We start from the raw sequence: 20,869 nt of genomic DNA, 5'->3' as shown, positions 1-20,869 counted from the left end.
TCATGGGGGTGGGGTGGGAGAAGGGTCCACATTTCTTGGCATCCTGGGAAATTGCCTGGGTGGAAAAATCCATTTCCCACCCTGAGAAGGTGACTCCTGGGCCCACCAGGAGAATTCATAAGGCTCCTGACCCAGGAAAGCACATGGCCGGGTCAGCAGACAGTCATGACTTAGCTATGCCTGGGGAAAGTTCTAGATCCTGATCCCATGAAAAGTGAGTCATTCTGTACTCATGAAACTTTCGGGAACCAAGGGCCCACACATGCAGGGCATGTGCTCTATGACTGAGTCATGTGCCAGCCCCATTGTGTTGGTTTATTTTTGGTTTATACCTGTTGGGATTCCTGGTTCTATGCTCAAGGCTCACGCTTGGCAGTACCCAGGGCCCTTAGTGGTGCCAGGGATCACACCTGCTGATATGAGACCTCTCTCTCCCTTCCTCTCTCTCCCTCCCCCTCCCTCACTCCCTCCCCACCCCCCCCCCCCCGCCCCCGCCTTCTCCCCCAGATTCTGGGTGACATCTGGTGGTGCTCTGGGCTTACTTCTGTCTCTATGCTCAGAGGTCACTCCGGCTGTGCTCAGGGGACATAGGTGGTTCCGGAAACCGAACTCGAATTGACACCATGCAAGGCAAGCTCCCTGTCCCCTATAGTATCTCTCCGGCCCTGTTACATGAAATTTGCAAGGAGTGTTGTCTGGTACCAAGGCTGCCACAGAGCAGGTACCCCCTTAATGTTTCTCCCTTACTGCCGTCCTTCTCAACCAGCGCCTCATCAGATGGCTGTCCCTTCTCCACGTGACCCCAAGCACGTCCCACACCCCATGTCAAGATTTATATCTCCTTCCCCAGAGTTTGGCTTGGAATCCATTTTACTTATGATAGCACAGCAGTAGGGCGTTTGCCTTGCACGCAGCCAACATGGTCGACCTGAGTTCAATTCCTCTGCCCCTCTTGGAGAGCCCGGCAAGCTACCGAGAGTATCTCGCCCTCACATCAAATCCCGGCAAGCTACCCGTGACGTATTCAATATGCCAAACACAGTAACAACAAATCATGATGGAGACATTACTGGGCCCACTTGAGCAAATCAATGAACAATGGGAGGACCATTGAACTAATTCACACTAATATTATTTTTTTCTTTTTGGGTCACACCCGGCGATGCACAGGGGTTATTCCTGGTTTTGCACTCAGGAATTACTCCTGGCAGTGCTCAGGGGACCATATGGGATGCTGGGAATCGAACCTGTGTGCAAGGCTAATGTCCTACCCGCTGTACTATTGCTCCAGCCCTCACACTCATTTTTAATGACTAAGAAAGACTTCAGGAATATCAACCTCCAAAGAAAGGGGAAAAAAACCCCAAGGAGCATCTTAAGTACCCAGATGTGCAGACAGCACTGCAGCCTCTTTGCACATAGCACCGTCTGAGAGGGAGGGAGGGAGAGAGAGAGAGAGAGAGAGAGAGAGAGAGAGAGAGAGAGAGAGAGAGAGAGAGAACGCTCTAGGAGAGAGCAAAGATTTCAATTTGTTTAAGTGCACCAAGAAATGAAATGCAAGCTGTTACATTTGCGGCTGTCCACAGCATCTGGCTCCATGCAGCCTGATGTGTGCCGGCATCTGTGGGTTAGGCGGGGTGCCTGCTGTGCCCCTCCCAGAAGAGACAACAGGGGTGTCACCTGTCTTGAGGGCCTGGCTGGGACAAATGCTTCTCTCTGTAGACTGTGGATGGGACCTTGTGGTGGGAAGTGGTGTCCTGTGCATGGAAAGACTTTCTACTGGTCGCTGGGAGGTACAGCTGATGGGCCCACGTCCTGGGGATTCTACAGACTCAGTCACTGCATCTCTGGAATTTCTGGAGCCTTGGACAAGAGGATTCCTCCGGAACCTTGGAATCAGAATTTCAGCTCTCCAAGCAAAGCAAGGGGGACCTTATGTAAAGAGCAATTGGCCAGGTCCTGGGGCAGGGCAAGAGTGCCCAGGTGCTGGCCAGCTGGAGCATGGCCACTGCAGGCAAGAACCTGCCATAGAGGAGAGGTGTTATTTATTGGATTTTTGTTCTGTTTTGTTTTGGGGCCACACCCAACAGTCCTTAGGGCTTACTCCTGGCTCTGTTCTCAAAGATCACTCCTGGCTAGGCTTGGGGTTGGGGGGAACAGGGTGCTGGGGACTGAATCTAGCTTGGCCACATGCAAGATAAAGTGTTCTACCTGCTGTAGGCTCCCTGGATCCCAGGTGTGTTATATTTAAATGACCTCAGAGACACGCACACTTCCAGCCAGGAGACTGCAGCCCTTCATGATTTTAGGCTAGTGATTTAGTCTGACGATCAATGAGTGTTTATGCGCATTGAGAGGCCCTCTTAAGCTCTCTGAGAATGAAGACGAGGAGCTTTGACACCAGAAATTCCTTAGAAGCATCTTGGAAAAATAGATTTGAGCCTCCCACGGTTGGGCTATTATTCAGAGGGTGAAAATGTCTAACCCTGATTCAGAGTGGGTCCAGCTCTATTCAGCTTCAGAAGCACAGTACAAAACATGTTCTCAATTTTTTCAACATGATGAGGGCATGGGTTGAATTGTTAAGTGATCTGATTTAACTTCTATAGAAGCTCAAGAACTACAGCATTTGAACATGCAAATATTTGTTGAATTCATAAACGCAGACCCGCACGCATGGATGGATGAATGAATTAATGAATGAATCTCCTATGAATATCTCCTGTGTTCACAAGTGTATCAACCCCGAGGAGAACTAACAGTTGATCATCACTGGCTTTTACATATCCAGGCCTGGCTGTGTGGTCTCTGCATAAGGGAACCTGTCCTCAGAGTTCTGGAGTCACAGATGACACCGCACAGCTGGGTATCAGTGCTGGCTAGCCTGTGCTCTGAGGATGGACCAGCCCTGGCCTCTGGGCTCCAGATGGCGTGTGCATCACTGCTGCTGTTCTGCTTGCTGTAATGTGGAGTGACACCCATGCATGAGCTCAGGCCTTTCCTTGGGTGGTGGGGAATGTCAGATGTCCTGAGGTCCTGGGGAGGGTCACATATGCCCCTCGCATGCCTGACAGCCTGGTGACCTGTGGGCTCTGCATAGCCATGCCCTGAGAGGCTGGAGTTCTGCCTTCCAATCCCACAGATTCGGAGGGAGTGAGAGCACGGGGCCCACTTGGCCCAGAAACCCAGGGCAGGGGTGGGACCCTCAGAGACCACAGAGGGCTCTGTGTCTAAAGGGGTCAGGAACTCAGAGACCCACTCATGCCACTTCCTTCCGAGGCAGGACAGACGCACCTCTGTGTGCTAACCCGAGCAGCAGTCAGCCTGATGTTTGGGGCTGCTTTGAACCAAAGAGGCTGTTTCCAGCGTTTCTGCCACTGACAGGCACCCCCGACAGGCACCTCCTGACAGGCACCTCCTGACAGCAGGCTTCCCGCCGCTCTTGTCTGGCTTCCCCTCAAGCAGGATCCTATCACTGCTACTAATGGCTCCACATCGCCCGAGGAGGATGCTGGCGGCCAGACACCCACCTGTCTGGGTCTCTGAACAGTGCCAACACTCAGAAGCATTCCTGCTGAGCCCAGAGGCAGGAGAGTGGACTCCAGAAAGGTTTGGAGGAGGAAGGAGAACATTCGAACAAAGGAAGGAGGGAACCAGGAGGAAGGGTGGAGAACAGAGCAGGTTTGGAGACCAAAAGGAGATGCTTTTGTTCTGAAGAGGAAGAGCAATAGGAAGGAATGGGTTACCAGGTCCTCAAGAGGTGGGGACCCAGGCTAAATGGGGGGACCCACATCTGGATGTCTCACAAGAGGCTGTCATCATTGTTCCCCAAACCTGCCAGACCCATTAGAGACTTTAATCCTTCTCTCTCACTTCTGACAGCTAACCACCGATTCGTGCTGATTTTCCTTCCTGAATCTAACCCTAACCTCTCCTCCCCCCCACCCCAGCTCTCTCCTACCCCTCCTGGTTCAGAAATCACTATGGCTTGCTTTAGACTAGGGCAACAACATCCTAATTGGTCTCCCTGTGTTTATCCGCAGTCGATAAAGATTCCTATGACGAGAAACTCATGACACTGAGGCTTAAAGCCAGCAGGGTGGTTACGTGGCCAGGAATCCCAGCAAACATCTGGCTTGCCAGCCCCTGAAAACACACAGAACCTAGGGCAAGAAGTCAAAAAACAACCCAGAAGCCATCCAGGCTTAGAAGCCATCCAGGTTACATTTCCCTGGAAGGTCGGAGAGAGCCTGGGGACCCGCTGAACAGCCTGAATGGAAGGCAAGCTCCAGGCTAAATTTGCTCTGTTTTCCTCAATGGCTCTGCTCTATCCTTTTTTGCTCTTTTCCCCAGCAGAAATCAAGATTCAGACTCCTAATAGAAACCAGTAGAAACCAGTCTGTCCCTTAGAAAAGTCCTTCTGAAAGGTTCCCAGCCAAGTGTCTGCCAGTGTCAGGAAAGCTCACACGCCAGAGAGCACCGGCACCTGCCTTGTTGTGGGATGAAGAATGAACGGTTTCTCTAAATGTTCTTCCCTCAGAGAATCCCTTTCACCCCACCTGTCTCCTTTCCTCCCAGAGGCATTCACACTTACATCACAAGTGAGAATCTCTGGGTCCATCACATCTCTAACTAGCTCTCTCCATCATCTCTCTTTGACTGATGGGGTTTAGGAGATGACTGTAGCTATCTCGTGGTGGCCAGGGACTGAGTTGACTCACCACTCAGGTGTGGGGAGTGAAGCAGCTTCGCTGCCGAGAGTGAGAGAAAGGACTGAGCTTTTCTGAATAGCCCGAGCCCCTTCTGTCCATTTTGGCAAGAGCTGTTTGGAATACTGAAGTGACTGTTCTCTATCGGGTTCCCTCCCCACAGGCCTCCTTCCTCACAGGCCTCCTTCCTCAAAGGCCTCCTTCCTCTATAGGCTTCCCTCTCTACCAGCCTCCCTCTCCAAAAGTTTCCCTCCTCACAGGTCTCCTTCCTCACAGACTTTCATCCCCACAAGTCTTCTTCACACATCTCCATCTCCACAGGCCTTCCTCCCACAGGTCTCTCTCCTCTGGTCTGGTGTCAAAACAAATGACATATGGCCACCTCATAGTATGTTCAGCTTTAAAACATTTCCTTGGTTCTTTGGGCAAAACTGTGTGTTCATAAGTGAGGTGATGCTGAGGGAAGAAGATGAAGTTAGGTGTGTGGCTAGGGGGTTATTACCAGGAGAAGGGAGCAGGTGAGACTGTACTCTGGAACCTTCCTGTGGAGAAAGTGTTATCCGTAAACACAGGCTTGGCACAAGTGATTTTCTGTGACTCTTGTGGTGGGGAACAATAAAGAGATGAATGATACTGGGGCAGGATCTCTCCCCAGGTGACAGACACCACCACCAGAAGAGTCAGGAAGTCACACTGCCTTCTGGAAAAATCAACATGGTGGAAGGGATGGCTGGTCTCTTCAGGCTCTGTGTTAGTTAATAAATATACTATGTCATTTAAAACATATCCCGGTGTACCGTTGAGGAACAGAGTTTTGGTCACACAACAGTCACACTGTTGGTAAAAGGCCAAGTCAGATCAAGTGTGCCCACTGGGGAAAGCATTGCCTTCTTCCCCCTTTACCAAAATAAGTCAACTTCCAACTTATCCATAAGTCACTTCCTTCACTCCTCCACTGCAGTGTGTGTGTGTGCGTGTGGTGGTGGTGGTGGTGGTGGTGGTGGGGTGTGTGTGTGTGTGTGTGTGTGTGTGTCCGTGGGTTGGGGGAGGTGTGCTGATGCTGTGGTAATATAACCAGATAGGTTTTATTTATAATGTAAACAACAACAAAATTATGCATTTCTCTCTGCTGGAAATGTCTTCTCTGCCCTGCCAGGGTCTGATGAAAAGCAAAACACGGGCTTCAAAAGCCCTCTGGCACAAAAGCAAAGAAAACATCTGAAAGTCTCTGTCAGCCCAACCAGGTGCTGAGGAAACAAAAAGGATAAAACAATGGTGCCCTCAAATATACTGAAGGACCTCTTAGGGTAGAAGACTCCAAGAACCCTCGCTCCATCTAGTTTCCCAAACAGAGAGAATTCTAATTAAAGGAACTTTGAAAACTGTATGAACAGCTTTAAAGTTACAGATAATGTTTTTTTCTCTTACATTTTTGAAAAATGTGACAAAAATCCTCCTTTATTTAACTAAAATATTTTATTTTATTTTATTTATTTAAAAATTTTTTTAAATTATATTTATTTATTTTTTAATAGTGAGGCACCATGAGGTACAGTTGTAGACTTACACATTTTTGTGCTTGGGTTTCGATTATACAATGATCAAACACCCATCCCTCCACCAATGCGCATTTCCCACCACCATGGATCCCAGCATCCCCTCCCCCCCCAGCCCCCATCCCACCCTGCCTCTGTGGCAGGGCATTTCCCTCTCTCTCCTTTTGAGTGCCATGGTCTGCAAAAGAGGCATTGAGTGGCAATCATGCTGGTCGACAGTCTACCCTCAGCATGCTCTCCCATTGTGGGCGGATCCTCCCAACACCCTTTATTTGGTGTTCCCTTCTCTTTCTGAGCTCCCCCTTCCCCTAACATGTGTGGTTGTCCTCCGGGTCATTGAGTAAAATTCCTGGTACTAATCTCTGCCATACTTGGGTGTTAGTTTTCTATTTTGTTACTTTATGTTCCCCAGATGAATGCAATCTTTCTATGTCTATCCCTTTCTTTCTGAGTCATTTTGCTTAACATGATACTTTCCATGTAGTACCACTTGTATGTAAACTTCATGACTTCGTCTTTTCTAACAGCTACATAGTACTCCATTGTGTAAATGTGCCAGAGTTTCTTCAACCAGTCATCTGTTCTCGGGCACTCAGGTTTTTTCCAGATTCTGGCTATTGTAAAGAGTGCTGCAATAAACAGACAATTGCAGATGTCACTTCGACTATACCTTTTTGCCTCTCTGGGATATATTCCCAGGAGTGGTATTGGTGGGTCAAATGGGAGCTCAATTTCTGAACTAAAATATTTAAAAAATAACTAAATGTCTTGGTTTTTGTTTTGTTCGGGGGCTAAAACCAACCATGCTCTGGGATTACTCCTGATTCTGCTACACTCAGGATCACACTTGGCAGTGCTGGTAGACCATGTGAGGTGCTAGGGATTGAACCCAGATCCACCACACACAAGGCAAGTATCCACTTCATTGTGTTGTCTCTCTGAACCCCTAATATTTTGTTCTCTTAAAAGCCACATATATTTTCTTTCTGGGTGTGCCACTTAGTTACATGAACTAAAACCCAGGCCATAATCATGGCTCTGTCACCCCCAAAGGAGTCTATTCCCCAGTCCTCAGTCCTCAAGTTTGGATTCTCAGTAACCTCTTTGATAACTTTTTCTCTTAAGTGTCAAATTCATTTTGCAATGGTGACTACTTCAGTCAATAGTATGTACACTGAAAAGGAATTACTTGGAACTGGTGATGGAGCTCAGTGGTCAAACTCATGCATTCCATGTGTGAGACCTGGATTTGAGCATAAGCACCACACACACACACACACACACACACACACACACACTGATAAAAGTAACAATATCAACAATAATAACAATAGTACACAAACTAAAGAATAGAAATTACCTTTTTAAAAAAAACCTTTCACAGTGATTCAATAAAATGAATAAATAAAAAATTTTTTAAAGGCCCCAATAGGGAAAAAACCTACCGCATAACTTCTGTAGGGACTTCTCTGAATAGGTCTCGCGGTCACAGCCCTTGCCGATGTAATTGGTCTGCAGCTCGGTGGTGATCTGGATGGAGGACACAGCCCCGTCACATGTCTCCAGGTGGATGCTGGGAAACAGGGGCACACTCCCTGAGCCGGGCTGATACTCGATCCTCTTGGTCCAGTCTGCAAAAACAAAGAGAGCAGGACTGACCATTTGGTCATGAGTTTGGTTGAGAGCACGCAAACTTGTCTCCCCTCCCGCCATGCCCTGACATCCTGATGTCACAGGGAATGAGGGGTGGGGAAGGGGAATTTCACATTGGCTTCTGCAAGACTTTATCTTGGAGAAACGCCAGAGAAACCTGCACCTAATTGAGGGGAGGCATCTTGGCAAATATAAATCTGGCATAGCATGAGCACTTCCATTCACACACAATTCAGCTTCCAGTGTGTGCACATGGGCTGGACTGATAGCACAGCAGTAGGGCGTTTGCCTTGAGTGCAGCCAGCCCTGCCAAGCCGGGTTCGATTCCTCCGCCCCACTCAGAGAGCCCGGCAAGCTACTGAGAGTATATTGCCCGCATGGCGAAGCCTAACAAGCCACCCGTGACGTCTCCGATATGCCAAACACAGTAACAACAAGTCTCATGATGGAGACGTTACTGGGCCCGCTCGAGCAAATTGATGAATAACGGGAAGACAGTGAGTGACAGTGTGTGCACATCTGCCATTCCAACTTCATTCCTTTCTCCCACACACAACCATGAACCATTGTTACCCTTCCTTATCTGACACCATGAGCCAAGGCTGAACCCCCGGACTCCTCAAAGGGTGTTGTTTATTATCATCCTTAGAGGGTTTTTTGTTTGTTTTTGAGCCTCACCTAGCAGTGCTCAGGGCTTACTTCTGGCTCTGCATTCAGGGACCATTCCTGATGAACTCCAGGGATCATATCATGCTGAGTATCCAACCCATGTTGGCCGTGTGCATGGTAAGCACCCTCCCCGCTGTGCCATCTCTCAGACCCCCTTGTCCTTAGATTTCTTTGGGTAAAACTTTGCCCCGTTCTCTTTTTATTTTTATATGTCACTGATGACACATTTGAGTGCCATGACCTACGTTCCCCATTGCACCCATTATGCCCTGTGAGGTGAATTTTAGGAATGAGTTTATCTGGTCTCAAAGCATGGTTGTTCGAGGATGACATCAAGTCCTGAATTGGGGTGCAAGGGTTCTCTCCCAAACATTCAGGGCTCCAACCCCCTTAGGTAGCACTGATGGGCTTGTCACTGCATTTTAGGAGAAAAAAATCATTTGGAGACAAAAATGTGCTGGAGAGGGATAAAATCCCAATCAAAATGTCGCCACCCAGAAGCAGGCAATCAAAATCAAGCAAATGGAGACAGCAGCGATAGCAATGGACATCAGAGCTGAGGGACCCATAACAGTGACAAGGGTTACATGAGTAAAGCAGCCAGCAGGTGCAGGTCTGAGAGGGTCAAGCAACCCCAGGTCGGGCTTGGGGGACTGAGGGAGAATTTGCACGTGAAACTGGGGTATGCTTTACCTGGAACCCCCATGCGTCCAGCACACAGTGCCCTGCTGGGCGATCTGCTCTTCTTGAAGTGAGAATGTCAGTGAGAAACTCAGGCCTGTGTGCAGGAGTCAGGCTTCGGCCACTAGGCAGCTCTATCCCACGGAGCCCAAACTTCAAGGTGGAGTGGGCTGGACTTGGCCAGAACCACATGCCCTACCACAAGTAACCTTTCGTTCAAGGTTTCTGCAAACCAGGCTCTGCCCTGAGCACTCATAATGGAACATGCAGTGAAGGGGTACGGAAAGGTGACTGCCTTGTGGAGGGGAACACAGGAGCTGGATCCCCAAGTGAGTCAGGCGCTGCTCTTAAGGAGACCTGAGCACATGGAGGGCTCACTCTGTTGAGACTTCATGTCTGAGTTGAGGACTAAATCCCCAAGGTGTTTATCTTGGGTGGGGGTGGGTGGTGGAGGAGAAACATACCCAGTGGTGCAGTGGTGCTCAGGGCTTCCTCCTGGCTCTGTGCTCAGGGGTCAAGCCTGGACGGACTCAGGGGACCACAGGAAGTGCCAAGGATCAAACCTGGCTAAGCTGCATGCAAGGGAAGTGCTTTCCCCACAGTTTTTTTCTCTCTCTCTGGCTCACTAATATATTTTTAAAGGGGCACCTTGAATATTGGCCCAGAACCAGACCCATCATTTCATGATGCCTGAGTGGAGGACAGAGGTAGAGGATTGGACACTGCCGGCCTGAGCCATCTGGACCAGCATCTCACTTCCCAAAATGTGGGTCAGTGCAGGACCATGTGGTCAGCTCAGGGCCGCCACGGCCTCTGCTGTCCACTGGTGAAGATCCATCTCATCCTGTCGGGCCTAGCTTGCATGCATGGAATGGAAGGTTCTAGAGCAAAGAATGAGTGGTGGGCTCAGTCTGGAAATGGCCCTTCTGGGTTCAGCAGCTCCCACGCCTCCCTGAGCTGAACTGATGGGAAGCATATTCTTTCCCACTTATAAAGGGCGAGCGACCAGCTGATGGATTGTGGCTCATTGCTGTTTGTTTGTTTGTTTGTTTGTTTGTTTTTCCAGACACAAGGGAGCAGACGATGTGTTTGAGCTGTCAGGTTAGCACACAGATTCCTGGCAAAGCAGACCCTGGAATGCCATCAGAATTTAAACTCCTTCAGTGGATGAAGGATTTAGAAATGTGATGATTTTATTACAGCTCTGGCTGAGTTGGGAAGTGTGCGTTTTCTTATCGGAGGCTAATAGTACTCGGAGCCGTCCCAGGAGAAGCCAGAAGGAGGAAAGGGCTCATCGGGACAGTGGGTTGGCTCAGGCTCGGGGCCTCTCACCCTTCCGGACAGTTGGGCACACTGTTCCCTGCACACAGGCGTGCCAAATCTCCTTTCATGCACCGGCGTGCTCGGGGCCTCTGCGCCCTCCTGATCTCGGCTTCTGGCAGCAGAAGCAGCTTCAGGATGTCTAGGAAAGGGCTGATACAGGAGCGCTGTGGGGATGGGCAGGCGGAAGACAGCTGGGACCCCCTGAATAGGGGGTGCGTGCTCAGCAGCGGAGGTCTAATTAGTCTGCAGGTATCAACTGCCCGGCTTTCTTCAGGACTCTCAGGTTAGAGTAAGCAACCAAGCAAAGCAAGTACAGCAATGAGGTGCTTGCCTTCATCCGCGAACAGGATTTCAATCCTCAGCACCACTAGGGACTCCCAGGCCCGCCGAGCACAGAGCCAAGAGGAAGCCCCGAGCACCTCTGGGTGTGCCCCCCGCCCAAGATAATTTCTGTAAGAGCTGGTGGTTTTATGTCTAGGGCACACACCCTGGGTGCTGGGTGCTGGGGAATCCAGGATACTCCCTGTGATGCTCAGCTTGGCAGTGCAGGAGTACCCCCCCCCCCCCAGCCGTGGGACATGGATGGTGGGGGACTGAGCTCAGGGTCTTGAACTTGGGGGCATGAGCGCCACCAAGACAGCCATACCCCTGGCCTGAGATGGGGGTTTGTGGGGGTGAGCTGTGGGTTCTCTCCCTGAGGAGCCGTAACTGGGTGATTTAAAGTCATTTTAAGACAGTAGGACCCACATTGCCCAGTTGCCTGTTCTCCAGCTGGTCCCAACTCTCCAGCTGAGTAATCTTGGGTTCTTATACTTTCCTAAGACTCAGTTTCTTCCTCTGTGTAATGGGAACATTCCTAAATGCTCCCAAAGGAAGGAACTTGGGTTTCGGAGTCAGACCCAAACGTGTACCTCAACTCTGCTATATCCTGTGTGCCAATCACCCCCTGCCTGCCGGGTCTCCAACACACAAATGCTGGGATGGTAGTATGCCCCTTCATGCTACTGGCATGGTCCACATCAGATAATCAATGAAAGTGTTTCCTTGTCTCCAACACACAACAGGCAGAGACATACCTTCCAGATCTTTCTCTCCATGCCATGCACCTCTCCAACTCAACACAACTGCACCCAGGCACAGTTGAAAAAACAACCAAGACCAGATTTTCTGAACCCAATTATAAACTCAATTATGAACTTCCTCCTTCGCGACTGTTGGCCCCTTTCCGTTTGCTCAGTTTTATTTTCACAAGAGCATTTTAATACCTTTTGACTCTGATGAAAAACAAGATCTCTTCCCTGACTACCAAAGAGAAGGCTGGAGGGGAAGTGTACTTCCCATATGGGGAAGCGGACCTGACCCACGTACTGGATGTGACCCAGGTGTCTGGTCCCTTCCTTCCACCCCTCCAACTTCCCCACGTGGGCAGGCTGGCCCTTCACTGCCTTGGGACTCGGCTCCCAGGGAAGGTGTACCCACCCACAGCCAGATGCCAGTCTCTACCCAGTCGTCCACCCCACCTGAGTTTTTCCCCTCTCTGCCTAGGGCTTGCCCCTGTGCCGGAGCATTATCTGTATCTCACCGGGCAATTCCGGGCACACACCAGATACTGGGAAGTGAGAAAAGGAACTGATGCATGAGGTTCAGAGTGCACACACACTTGTGCCCATGTGGGCCACCCAGGGCTAGGAAGGGGGTCCTCTGGCACCCAGAGCAAGCAGGCCTCCTGCTGTCCATGTGGCTGGCACATTTTCAGCATGCCAAGCACCAGCTCATGCCAGTGACAGAGACTGGCATAAATACAGGATGGAGGCATGATGTGGCCACTGTGTGCACTTGTGTGTATGTGTGCATGTGTGCCTGTGTGTGCACAGATTTGTTCTGCCCGAGTTTGAGTGTAAGTGTGAATATGCACATGTGTGTGTACAGGCATACACTACCTCCAAGTTTGAGTGTGTGCATTCACTCGTGTGCTGGGCACACGTGCCAGGGGCCCTGCAGCGCTGGTGTGGGAGGTGCGGCCAGTGGGCAATTTAAGAGACGCTCATCTGAAAGCTAATTCTCAGGAGGGAATCGCTAACTCAGCCAAGTGAGGTACTTACCCCTGGATTTATAGAAACGTTCTTTTCTCATGTTCAATAAACATGAGCATTTTCTGGGCAATTTTCTCAACTTGAGACAAATGTATTATTGGGCCAAGACAGAGTAGCTATTCTTTAAGAATCTTTATTTTTATGGTCTTGAAAAGCATTTACAATTCAAGAGTCTAGCATCTCAGGCGCATATTTGTCAGCTTTTGGGGAGGAAGATGTCTTAGGTATACTTCTCACGGAGAGGGTGGCAAAGCTCTTTAATCTCTGGATCTACTGTGCATGGCTGAAAACTTAAGTTTGTTCTGCTTTGTTTGGGAGGTTGACATAAAACGACCATCGCTTAGGTAAAAGGTCATGTTCTGTGGGTCTTTCCTCCTGTATGGCATTTTACAGTCGGACACCACCTTCAGAAGATGGTCACCACTGGGGACACATGTGCCTGCGTAAGGGTGGGGAGGGGGCCTCCACCATTGTGGGGACAGGGTGAGCCTTCATGGCAGGCGGGTTGCAGCTGAGTCTCAGTTCCAACTGTCCACACACTTTACAGCCCCATGAGAGCCATTGGCAAGACAGTGAAAGAACTTTGCATAAAAACACTCACCAGTGTGGAAAAAGCAAAGGGAACCAAAGCCAAGCCAGAAGGTCCCACTCCTTTCTCGTGTGTGTGTATGTGTGTGTGTGTGTGTGTGTGTGTGCATGAATTTATACTTCAAGAATCTCTTTCATTCTGACATTTTGGAGGACAGAGTTTGGAGTCACACCTGGCAGCTCCCAGACTTTACTCCTGGCTCCCAGAGGTGCCCAGAAGGCCCTAAGCAGTGCCAGCAGCATGCAAGGCAAGTGCCTTCCCTCTGTCTTCTCTCTCTCCACCTCCCGAACTCACAGGCACAGGCGGCACTTGAAATTGCAGGAAGGAGGTGGCAAGGTGGGGCAGAGCTGGATGCTGGCACCAAGATGGGGCTCACCCAACAGTGGCTCCAAAATGCCAAGATCACACTTTGCTCTAATGACGACACACTGGGTGTTAGAGCTGAGTCCTGCTTGGGGTTGAGAAGCTCTGAGAGGCCCCAACAGACCACCACAGGGGCCCAGAGCCGAGCAGACACCTGCAGGCCCCACAGCCCCCTGTTTTCACTTCTGCCCACTTCTACCACTCCTCACCCCTACCCCATGCACACCAGTGAGTTGCAGTGTCCTGATATAGCACAGATCAAAACAGCTCTAGCATCCCTCCCCACCAAACCCACACACACATACGCACGCACGCACGTGCGCGCGCGCACACACACACACACACACACACACACACACACACTGCAGCACTGAGGTTGACTGGGTTTCAGGGAGGAGAAGGGGCCCCTCACCATGATGCCTGCCCTGCTGCCCTCCTAGACATCGGTCACGCAGAAAAAGACATCACCCCACAGAAAAAGTCTCTCTCAGGATGGGGTAAAAGCTGGGATAAGCATTTTGTAAAAACACTGGAACATGCTGAAAACTCAGACTCAACTCCCACTTTTGAGTGTCTGACGTGTGTAAAATTATGAAGCCTGCAGAAATGGTACATAGGTGAAGGAACTTGCCTTGCAAACAGCTGGTCCTGGTTCCTGCATATACATCCTGAGCCCCACCAGGAGTGCTCACTGAGCAGAGAGTCAGAAGGAAGCCCTGAGCAACACTGGGTGTGCCCCCACCCACCTCTCTGAAGTAAGAATATGAAACCATTAACTTAAAAATTTCTCTATCTTTGTGCCCCAAATGCTGATAGTCACAAGAGCGAAGATTTGGAAAGCACACATCAACAGGTGAGTGGGCAAAGGAGGTGCAGTTTTCCAGGCCCTGTGGACCGCAAATCTGCTCTAAGATGGAATCTTGCCATTTGCAGCCAAACAAAAGGACCGGGAAGGGGTTGTGGGAAGCAGAGTGAGTCCAGAGGGGAGAGACAAATACTGGCTCCAGAGGGTGGGGGTGGGGATGGGAGTAAGGACCAAGCAGAGCCAGTGAATGACAGATGGTGTTTGAAAAAAATAAATAAATAAAAACAGAAGACTCCCTCGGCAAAGTTGTGTCTGTTCCCAAGACTGGCTCTGGACAGTCCTACAACGTAAGTGCTGGGACCCAGGAGAAGGACAGAGGGCCGTTAGCCTCTGCTTGTCTCTCCCCAAAGCCTCCTTGGAAACCTCAGCTCACGTCCTATCAGCCCTAAAGTGAGATACGCTTAGTCCTGCGGGGCTTGGGGTAGATTCCCAGAGGCCCAATCAGACCCCAAGTTCCCCTGAGGCGATCCCCTCTCTGCCCACTGCCCCCAAGGGCAGCTGGCGAATGGATTTACCCCCAAATCTCAGCTTCAACACATTCCCCGAGAGTGAGCCTCCACTTTCTGGGTTCCCAACCCTCCTCACCAGACACCCAGGTCACTTGCTCTGCCTTCTCTGTTCTAGAATGTTCTGTTCATCTGCCACCCTCACTCCAGCCAGCACTCCAGCTCAGGGGTGTCGGGGGTGTTCTGCCATCTGATACAGCGCAATCCCTGGGACCGTTTCCTGGTTGGGATGGAAGAATCTAGGGCATCTCTCGTGCTATGTGGTTCTTTAGGGCAGTGAGCATAGGACCCAGGTTCCACCATACCAGCCTCCATATGAGCACTTTGCTTTCTTTCTTTCTTTCTTTCTTTCTTTCTTTCTTTCTTTCTTTCTTTCTTTCTTTCTCTCTCTCTCTCTTTCTCTCTCTCTCTCTCTCTTCCTTCCTTCCTTCCTCCCTCTCTTTCTCTCCTTCCTTCCTTCCTTCCTTCCTTCCTTCCTTCCTTTCTTTCTCCTTCCTTCCTTCCTTCCTTCCTTCCTTCCTTCCTTCCTTCCTTCCTTCCTCTCTTTCTCTCTTTCTCTCTTTCTTTCTTTCTCTCTCTCTTTTTCTCTTTCTTTCTTTCTTTCTTTCTTTCTTTCTTTCTTTCTTTCTTTCTCTTTTTTATTGAATCACCATGAGATACAGTTACAAAGCTTTCATGTTTGAATTTCAGTCATACAATGATCGAACACCCATCCCTCCACCAGTGCACATTCTCCATCACCAATGTCCCCAGTATTCCTCACCTTCCCAACCCTCCCCCTGCCTCTATGGCAGAAAATTTCCCCCATGCTCTCTCTCTACTATTGCGCATTGTGGTTTGCAATATAGATACTGAGAGGCTATCACGTTTGGTCCTTTATCTACTTTCAGCACACATCTCCCATCCCGAATGATTCCTCCAACCATCATTGACTTAGTGATCCCTTCTCTCTTTCAGCTGCCTTCTCCCCCAGCACACGAGACAGGCTTCCAACTATGGAGCAATATTCTTGGCCCTTGTGTCTATTGTCCCTGATTGTCAGTCTCATATTTTGTTATTTTATATTCCAAAAATGAGTGCAGTCATTCTATGTCTGTCCCTCTCTTTCTGACTCATTTCACTTAGCATGATATTCTCCATGACCATCCACGTATAAGAAAATTTCAAGATTTCATCTTTCCTAACAGCTGCATGGTATTCCATTGTGTAGATGTACTAAAATTTCTTTAACCAGTCATCTGTTTTCGGGCACCTGGATTGTTTCCAGATTCTGGCTATTGTGAACAGTGCTGCAATGAACATACAGGTGCAGATGTCATATCTACCGTGTTTTTTTGCACCCTCGGGATATATTCCCAGAAGTGGTTTTGCAGGGTCATATGGAAGATCAATTTCTATCTTTTGAAGGAATGACAGCATTGTTTTCTAAAAAGGCTGGATCAGTCAGCATTTAATATGGACACTCTGAGGGTCTAAGTGTATCCTACTCATTGGCAGGGCACCCATTAGAGAGTGAGCGCTGGTGAGCACAGCTCAGAGACTTTTCTGTCGAAGTCCCAGGAGCCGGCCTGACCCTAAGACCATGCAGTGGCTCTGATGTCCTCCCCATGGTCCCCCTCAAGGGCAGGGCTGTGCTGCCTTATCACACCCATCACGGTCGTCTTTCTGAGTGATGCTGCGTCTGACGCCTTGACAAGGCTGATGGACCAAGCAAGAGGCTGGACCTGAATGCTGATGTTTTTTAAAAAAATGTTTGGCCACAACTGTGATGCTCAGGGCCGAGTCCTCGTGGGAGTCCCATGACATATGAGTGCTGGGAACCGAATCTAGGACAGCTGTGTGCAAGGTAAACATGCTATCTACCCCTAAACACCAGTCTCACCAGCCACAGAGCCACCTGGATGAAGCCAGGCTCATGCGTTCACAAGGAGAAGAAAGAAAATGTTCTTCATGGTAGATTTTATCTGGAAGATGTATCTGCCATTGAGATAACAATCCCCATGCAAGCATACAGTTCCCTTGGCTCTGAGATGTTTGAAATTACCATATGCCTGTGTGTGGGGGGAAATACTTTCCTATCCTGATGTGTTACTCTAATGCATTTTATAGCAATATGCATTGGACCCTACTTTAGCTGGCAGGGCTGCGGTTAGCTGCAGTCCTGGGTTAACCTGCCTTCTCTGGGCTAGCCCTCATCTCGGCTCTGAAAATGAAGTTGTTTCCTCTTTACATCCGGGACACTATTCTTCCAAGTCAACCTCCTTTGCCTCTGTCTAAATGTGCCCATTGGCCTTTCCCATACTCTGCTGGCTGTCCTGGGGCCCCCAGAAAGCCAGTGCCCCACCAGGAGACTGTAGCAGCTTTGGGCGGGAGTCAGCAAACTTTGCCTGTGAAGGGACCCAGAGTAAATATTTAGGCTTAGGGGACTGTCTCAGCTCTGTTGAAGCTCTCAGCTCTGTTGTGGCCGTGGAGAAGCAGCCTGCACCAGTAGGGGAGGGCTGTCGTTCCTAGAGGTGGAATCAGGGCTGCTGAAATGTGAGCTTCTCCTCACACAAGCCACCAAACACCCTTCTTCGGATCCAATGAACCACTGAAAGATGTAAACTCCATTTTGGGGAGTGGGGGGATATTCTTTTTTTCCCCTTCTTTTTCTTTTTAAAGAACAGCTAGATTTGGTGTGAGGGCTACATTCGCTTGGCTCCTGGTTTAATGGTTATTGCTACCAAGGTCTTTTTTTTTTCTTTTTGGATCAGGGGTTACTCCTGGCTTTGCACTCAGGAATTACTCCTGGTGGTACTCGGGGGGACCATATGGGATGCTGGGAATCAAACCTGGGTTAGCCGTGTGTAAGGCAAATACCCTACCTGCTGTGCTATCACTCTAGCCCAGCTACCAAAGGTACTTGCAGGTAACTGGAGTGTGTTCTGCGGGTGAGATCTTGGACGTCCTGGCAGGACAGGAAGGGAGAAGACGCAGGACGAGTAAGGAGGTGTCCTTTCCTGTCTTTCTGCCCACGCCATAGGGTGTCAGCCTGCAGAACTGGACTCCCCATCAGAGTCCCACCCACATCTGCTTCTCCAGCCAATCGGGATGCTTTCCTGGTATTCTCAGGTGCCTTCCCTGAAGAGGAAAGTCAGCTCTCCTGAGCACTTAGTCAATAACTGACCTGACTTCTGAAGGAGGCAGGGTGACATGCTCTGACCTCCAGGTTTGGCCTTTGTTCCCTCCTTGTCAGAGCGCTGGGCAGGTGGACAGCTGCATAAGGGACTAGGGTGACCGCGGGGCAGGGGTGGTCACGCACACAGCCAAGCCTTATCCCCGTGCTCCTGGGATCATTGTCTAAAAATACAACTTCCTTTGCTGCCTGGGCCTGTGAGTTGGTTTGGGGCTAAGTTTGTAGCTTTCCTACATCGCTCCAAGTGCTTTGCTTCCAGTGCTCTCTGGAATGATTTTTAGCTGGTGCCCCTGCCCCAGTTTCTAACCCGCTGCCACCATCTCTTGTGGTTGTCTAAGGAGCTCTTCCTTCTCAAAAGCCCTTGCACCGTGGCAAGGCAGGAAACTTCGGGGGTCCCCAGGGTGGCTGCAGACCCCACCTCCATCCCATCTTCTTCCTGTCCACAGGACTCACCTGCCTTCCCAGCTCCTGTTCCTGACCTGGAACACCCCAGGCTGAATGTTTCTCTGGCTCCCTCTGCTGGAGGTTTTGTGCACAGATCTGACAGCTGTGCCCTCTACAGCTGCCATGTAGGTGGTACCTGGCACCTTCTCTCTGCATCCCCGCCCCCAGCACACAGGGCACCTTCAGGAAAGAGCAGAAGGGTTCCCTCCAGAATTGTCTGCCACTGTGGAATGTGGGTGTTAAGTTCGGTGATCTTCAGTGCAGAACTGCCTGGATCTTACTGTTCACTTCGATTCATTCAGCAGTGCCTACTGCCTGTCCTGTGAGTGGCCAGGATGAGGGCTGGACCTGAGCCTCCATGGTGAGCTGTGGGAGCTCCATGAAGCGGAGGGCAGGAGCCCTCCAGGCCCCACACTCACCACTTGGCACAGAACCATGGTTTTCTCTGCAGATCCGTACCAATGAAATGAGGACTGACTGGGTGAGGAAGGACATGTAAATATAGCTGCAGAACTGTCATCAGAATGGTGTGGGTGCCTTCCCTATCAAGGAAAAACACACGACAATCATTCTTCACGTGTTTGCTCTCCCCATTATAAATCTAAGGGCCGGAGTGCTAATACTGGGGTTAAGACACTTGCCTTGCACACAGCAGACCCAGTGGGACCTCCAGAATGGCATATGGTTGGTTCTCCAAGCACCACCAAGAGTGACTCCTGAGCCAAGATTAACCTCTGAGAACAGCTGAATATGGCTCCAAACTTCCCCCAAACGAAATAAAACAAATTTCACTGAGCAACGGAAAGCTTTCATATTCTTCCTAGAATTTCCCTTCAAAATCTAGATATTCACTGCAGTTAGTCATTATAAGCTAAAACAGTATCATCCATTATTACTCCATCCATTTGCCTAATCACCATCCATTCATTCCCCTATTCACCATCTATCCATATACCCACTATCCATCCATCCACCCACCCATCATTTGTCATCTATCCACCCACCCACCATCATCCAACCATTCATTCATGTATCATCCATCCACCCATTCTTCACCCACCCACTTACCCACATTCACCCACCCACCAGCCATCCACACACATATCATCTATCCATTCATCCATCCATCCATCCATCCATCCATCATCCACCCATTATCTATCCATTCATACTTTATCCATCCATTCTTTCACAACCCACCATGTTTATCCATCTGTCATCAAGCTATCATCCATCCATTCATCCATTCATCCATCAACCCATCCTTCACCATCTATATTCACCATCATCCATCCACAATTCATCCATCCACCCACTCACCCACCATCCACCTATCCAAACATCTATCCATTCATTCATCCATCTATCCATCCTTCACATCTATCCTTCACCACCCTGCACCCATCCATTCATCCTTTATCATCTATCCATCCACCATCTATCTACCACCCACCATCTATCCATCCACACACCACCCATTCAATATCTATCTATCCGTCCATTAATCATCCATCATCCGTCCAACCTTCATCATCTATTCTTCGCCACCACTGCATCATTCATACTTCACCATCCATCCATCTATCCACCATCCATCCACCCACCAGCCATGCATCCATCCACCATCCATCATGCATGCCCGCATCCATCATCCACTCATTCATCATTCATGAATTACCCACCAATCATCCATTTATCATTCAACTTTTATCCATCCTTCACTACTCATCCACCATCCATCTGTCACTAACCATCCATCCATCCATCCATCCATCCATCCACCCATCCATCCATCCACCCATCTAGTGACTGTTCCTTGTACACTGATTATTGGGGCTGGACATCTGCTATGCTGAGAAACAAAGTGGTAGATAAGAGTAGGGACACTGCCTGGGTCCTTCAGGCTGTCACATCACAGCTGTCCCAAGCTCTGCATCCCTGAGCCCAAGATGTGCTCTTTCCTACTCTGACCCTCTTTCTATCTAGCTCCATCCTACACACACTGACCCAGAGATCATGCTTCCTTGTTCTTTACACCTAACAGTCTTCCTGTCCCGAGCATCTCATCTTACTGTTCCTTCAGCTCTCTCCTGTGGTGGAGCCTGGGGGGAGGACTGCCCTCTCACTTATCTTTTCAGTTGAAAAATCAAGGAGAGAAATTTGTGCCAGGGAAGGATGCTCTGAAAGATCCTGTATATGTGGGAGTGACCCCAGGTACTGCCTCAGGGTCACTACCTGTCTCC

General features: G+C 49.7%; 1 protein-coding gene across 1 annotated transcript in view; it reads right to left on the bottom strand.

The window, feature by feature from the left end:
• The window catches only part of CLSTN2 (calsyntenin 2), a 503,103-nt gene that overhangs the window by 79,288 nt on the left and 402,946 nt on the right, over positions 1 to 20,869 (bottom strand). Inside the window, exon 6 of the mRNA XM_056121392.1 lies at positions 7,711 to 7,896. Coding sequence (XP_055977367.1) covers positions 7,711 to 7,896 — 186 coding nt within the window. The remainder of the gene's footprint in view (positions 1 to 7,710; positions 7,897 to 20,869) is intronic.

This window comes from Sorex fumeus, unplaced genomic scaffold, assembly GCF_029834395.1.
Source record: "Sorex fumeus unplaced genomic scaffold, SorFum_2.1 ptg000044l, whole genome shotgun sequence".
NCBI classification, from domain to species: domain Eukaryota; kingdom Metazoa; phylum Chordata; class Mammalia; order Eulipotyphla; family Soricidae; genus Sorex; species Sorex fumeus.
This window is presented reverse-complemented; position numbering and strand designations above follow the sequence as displayed.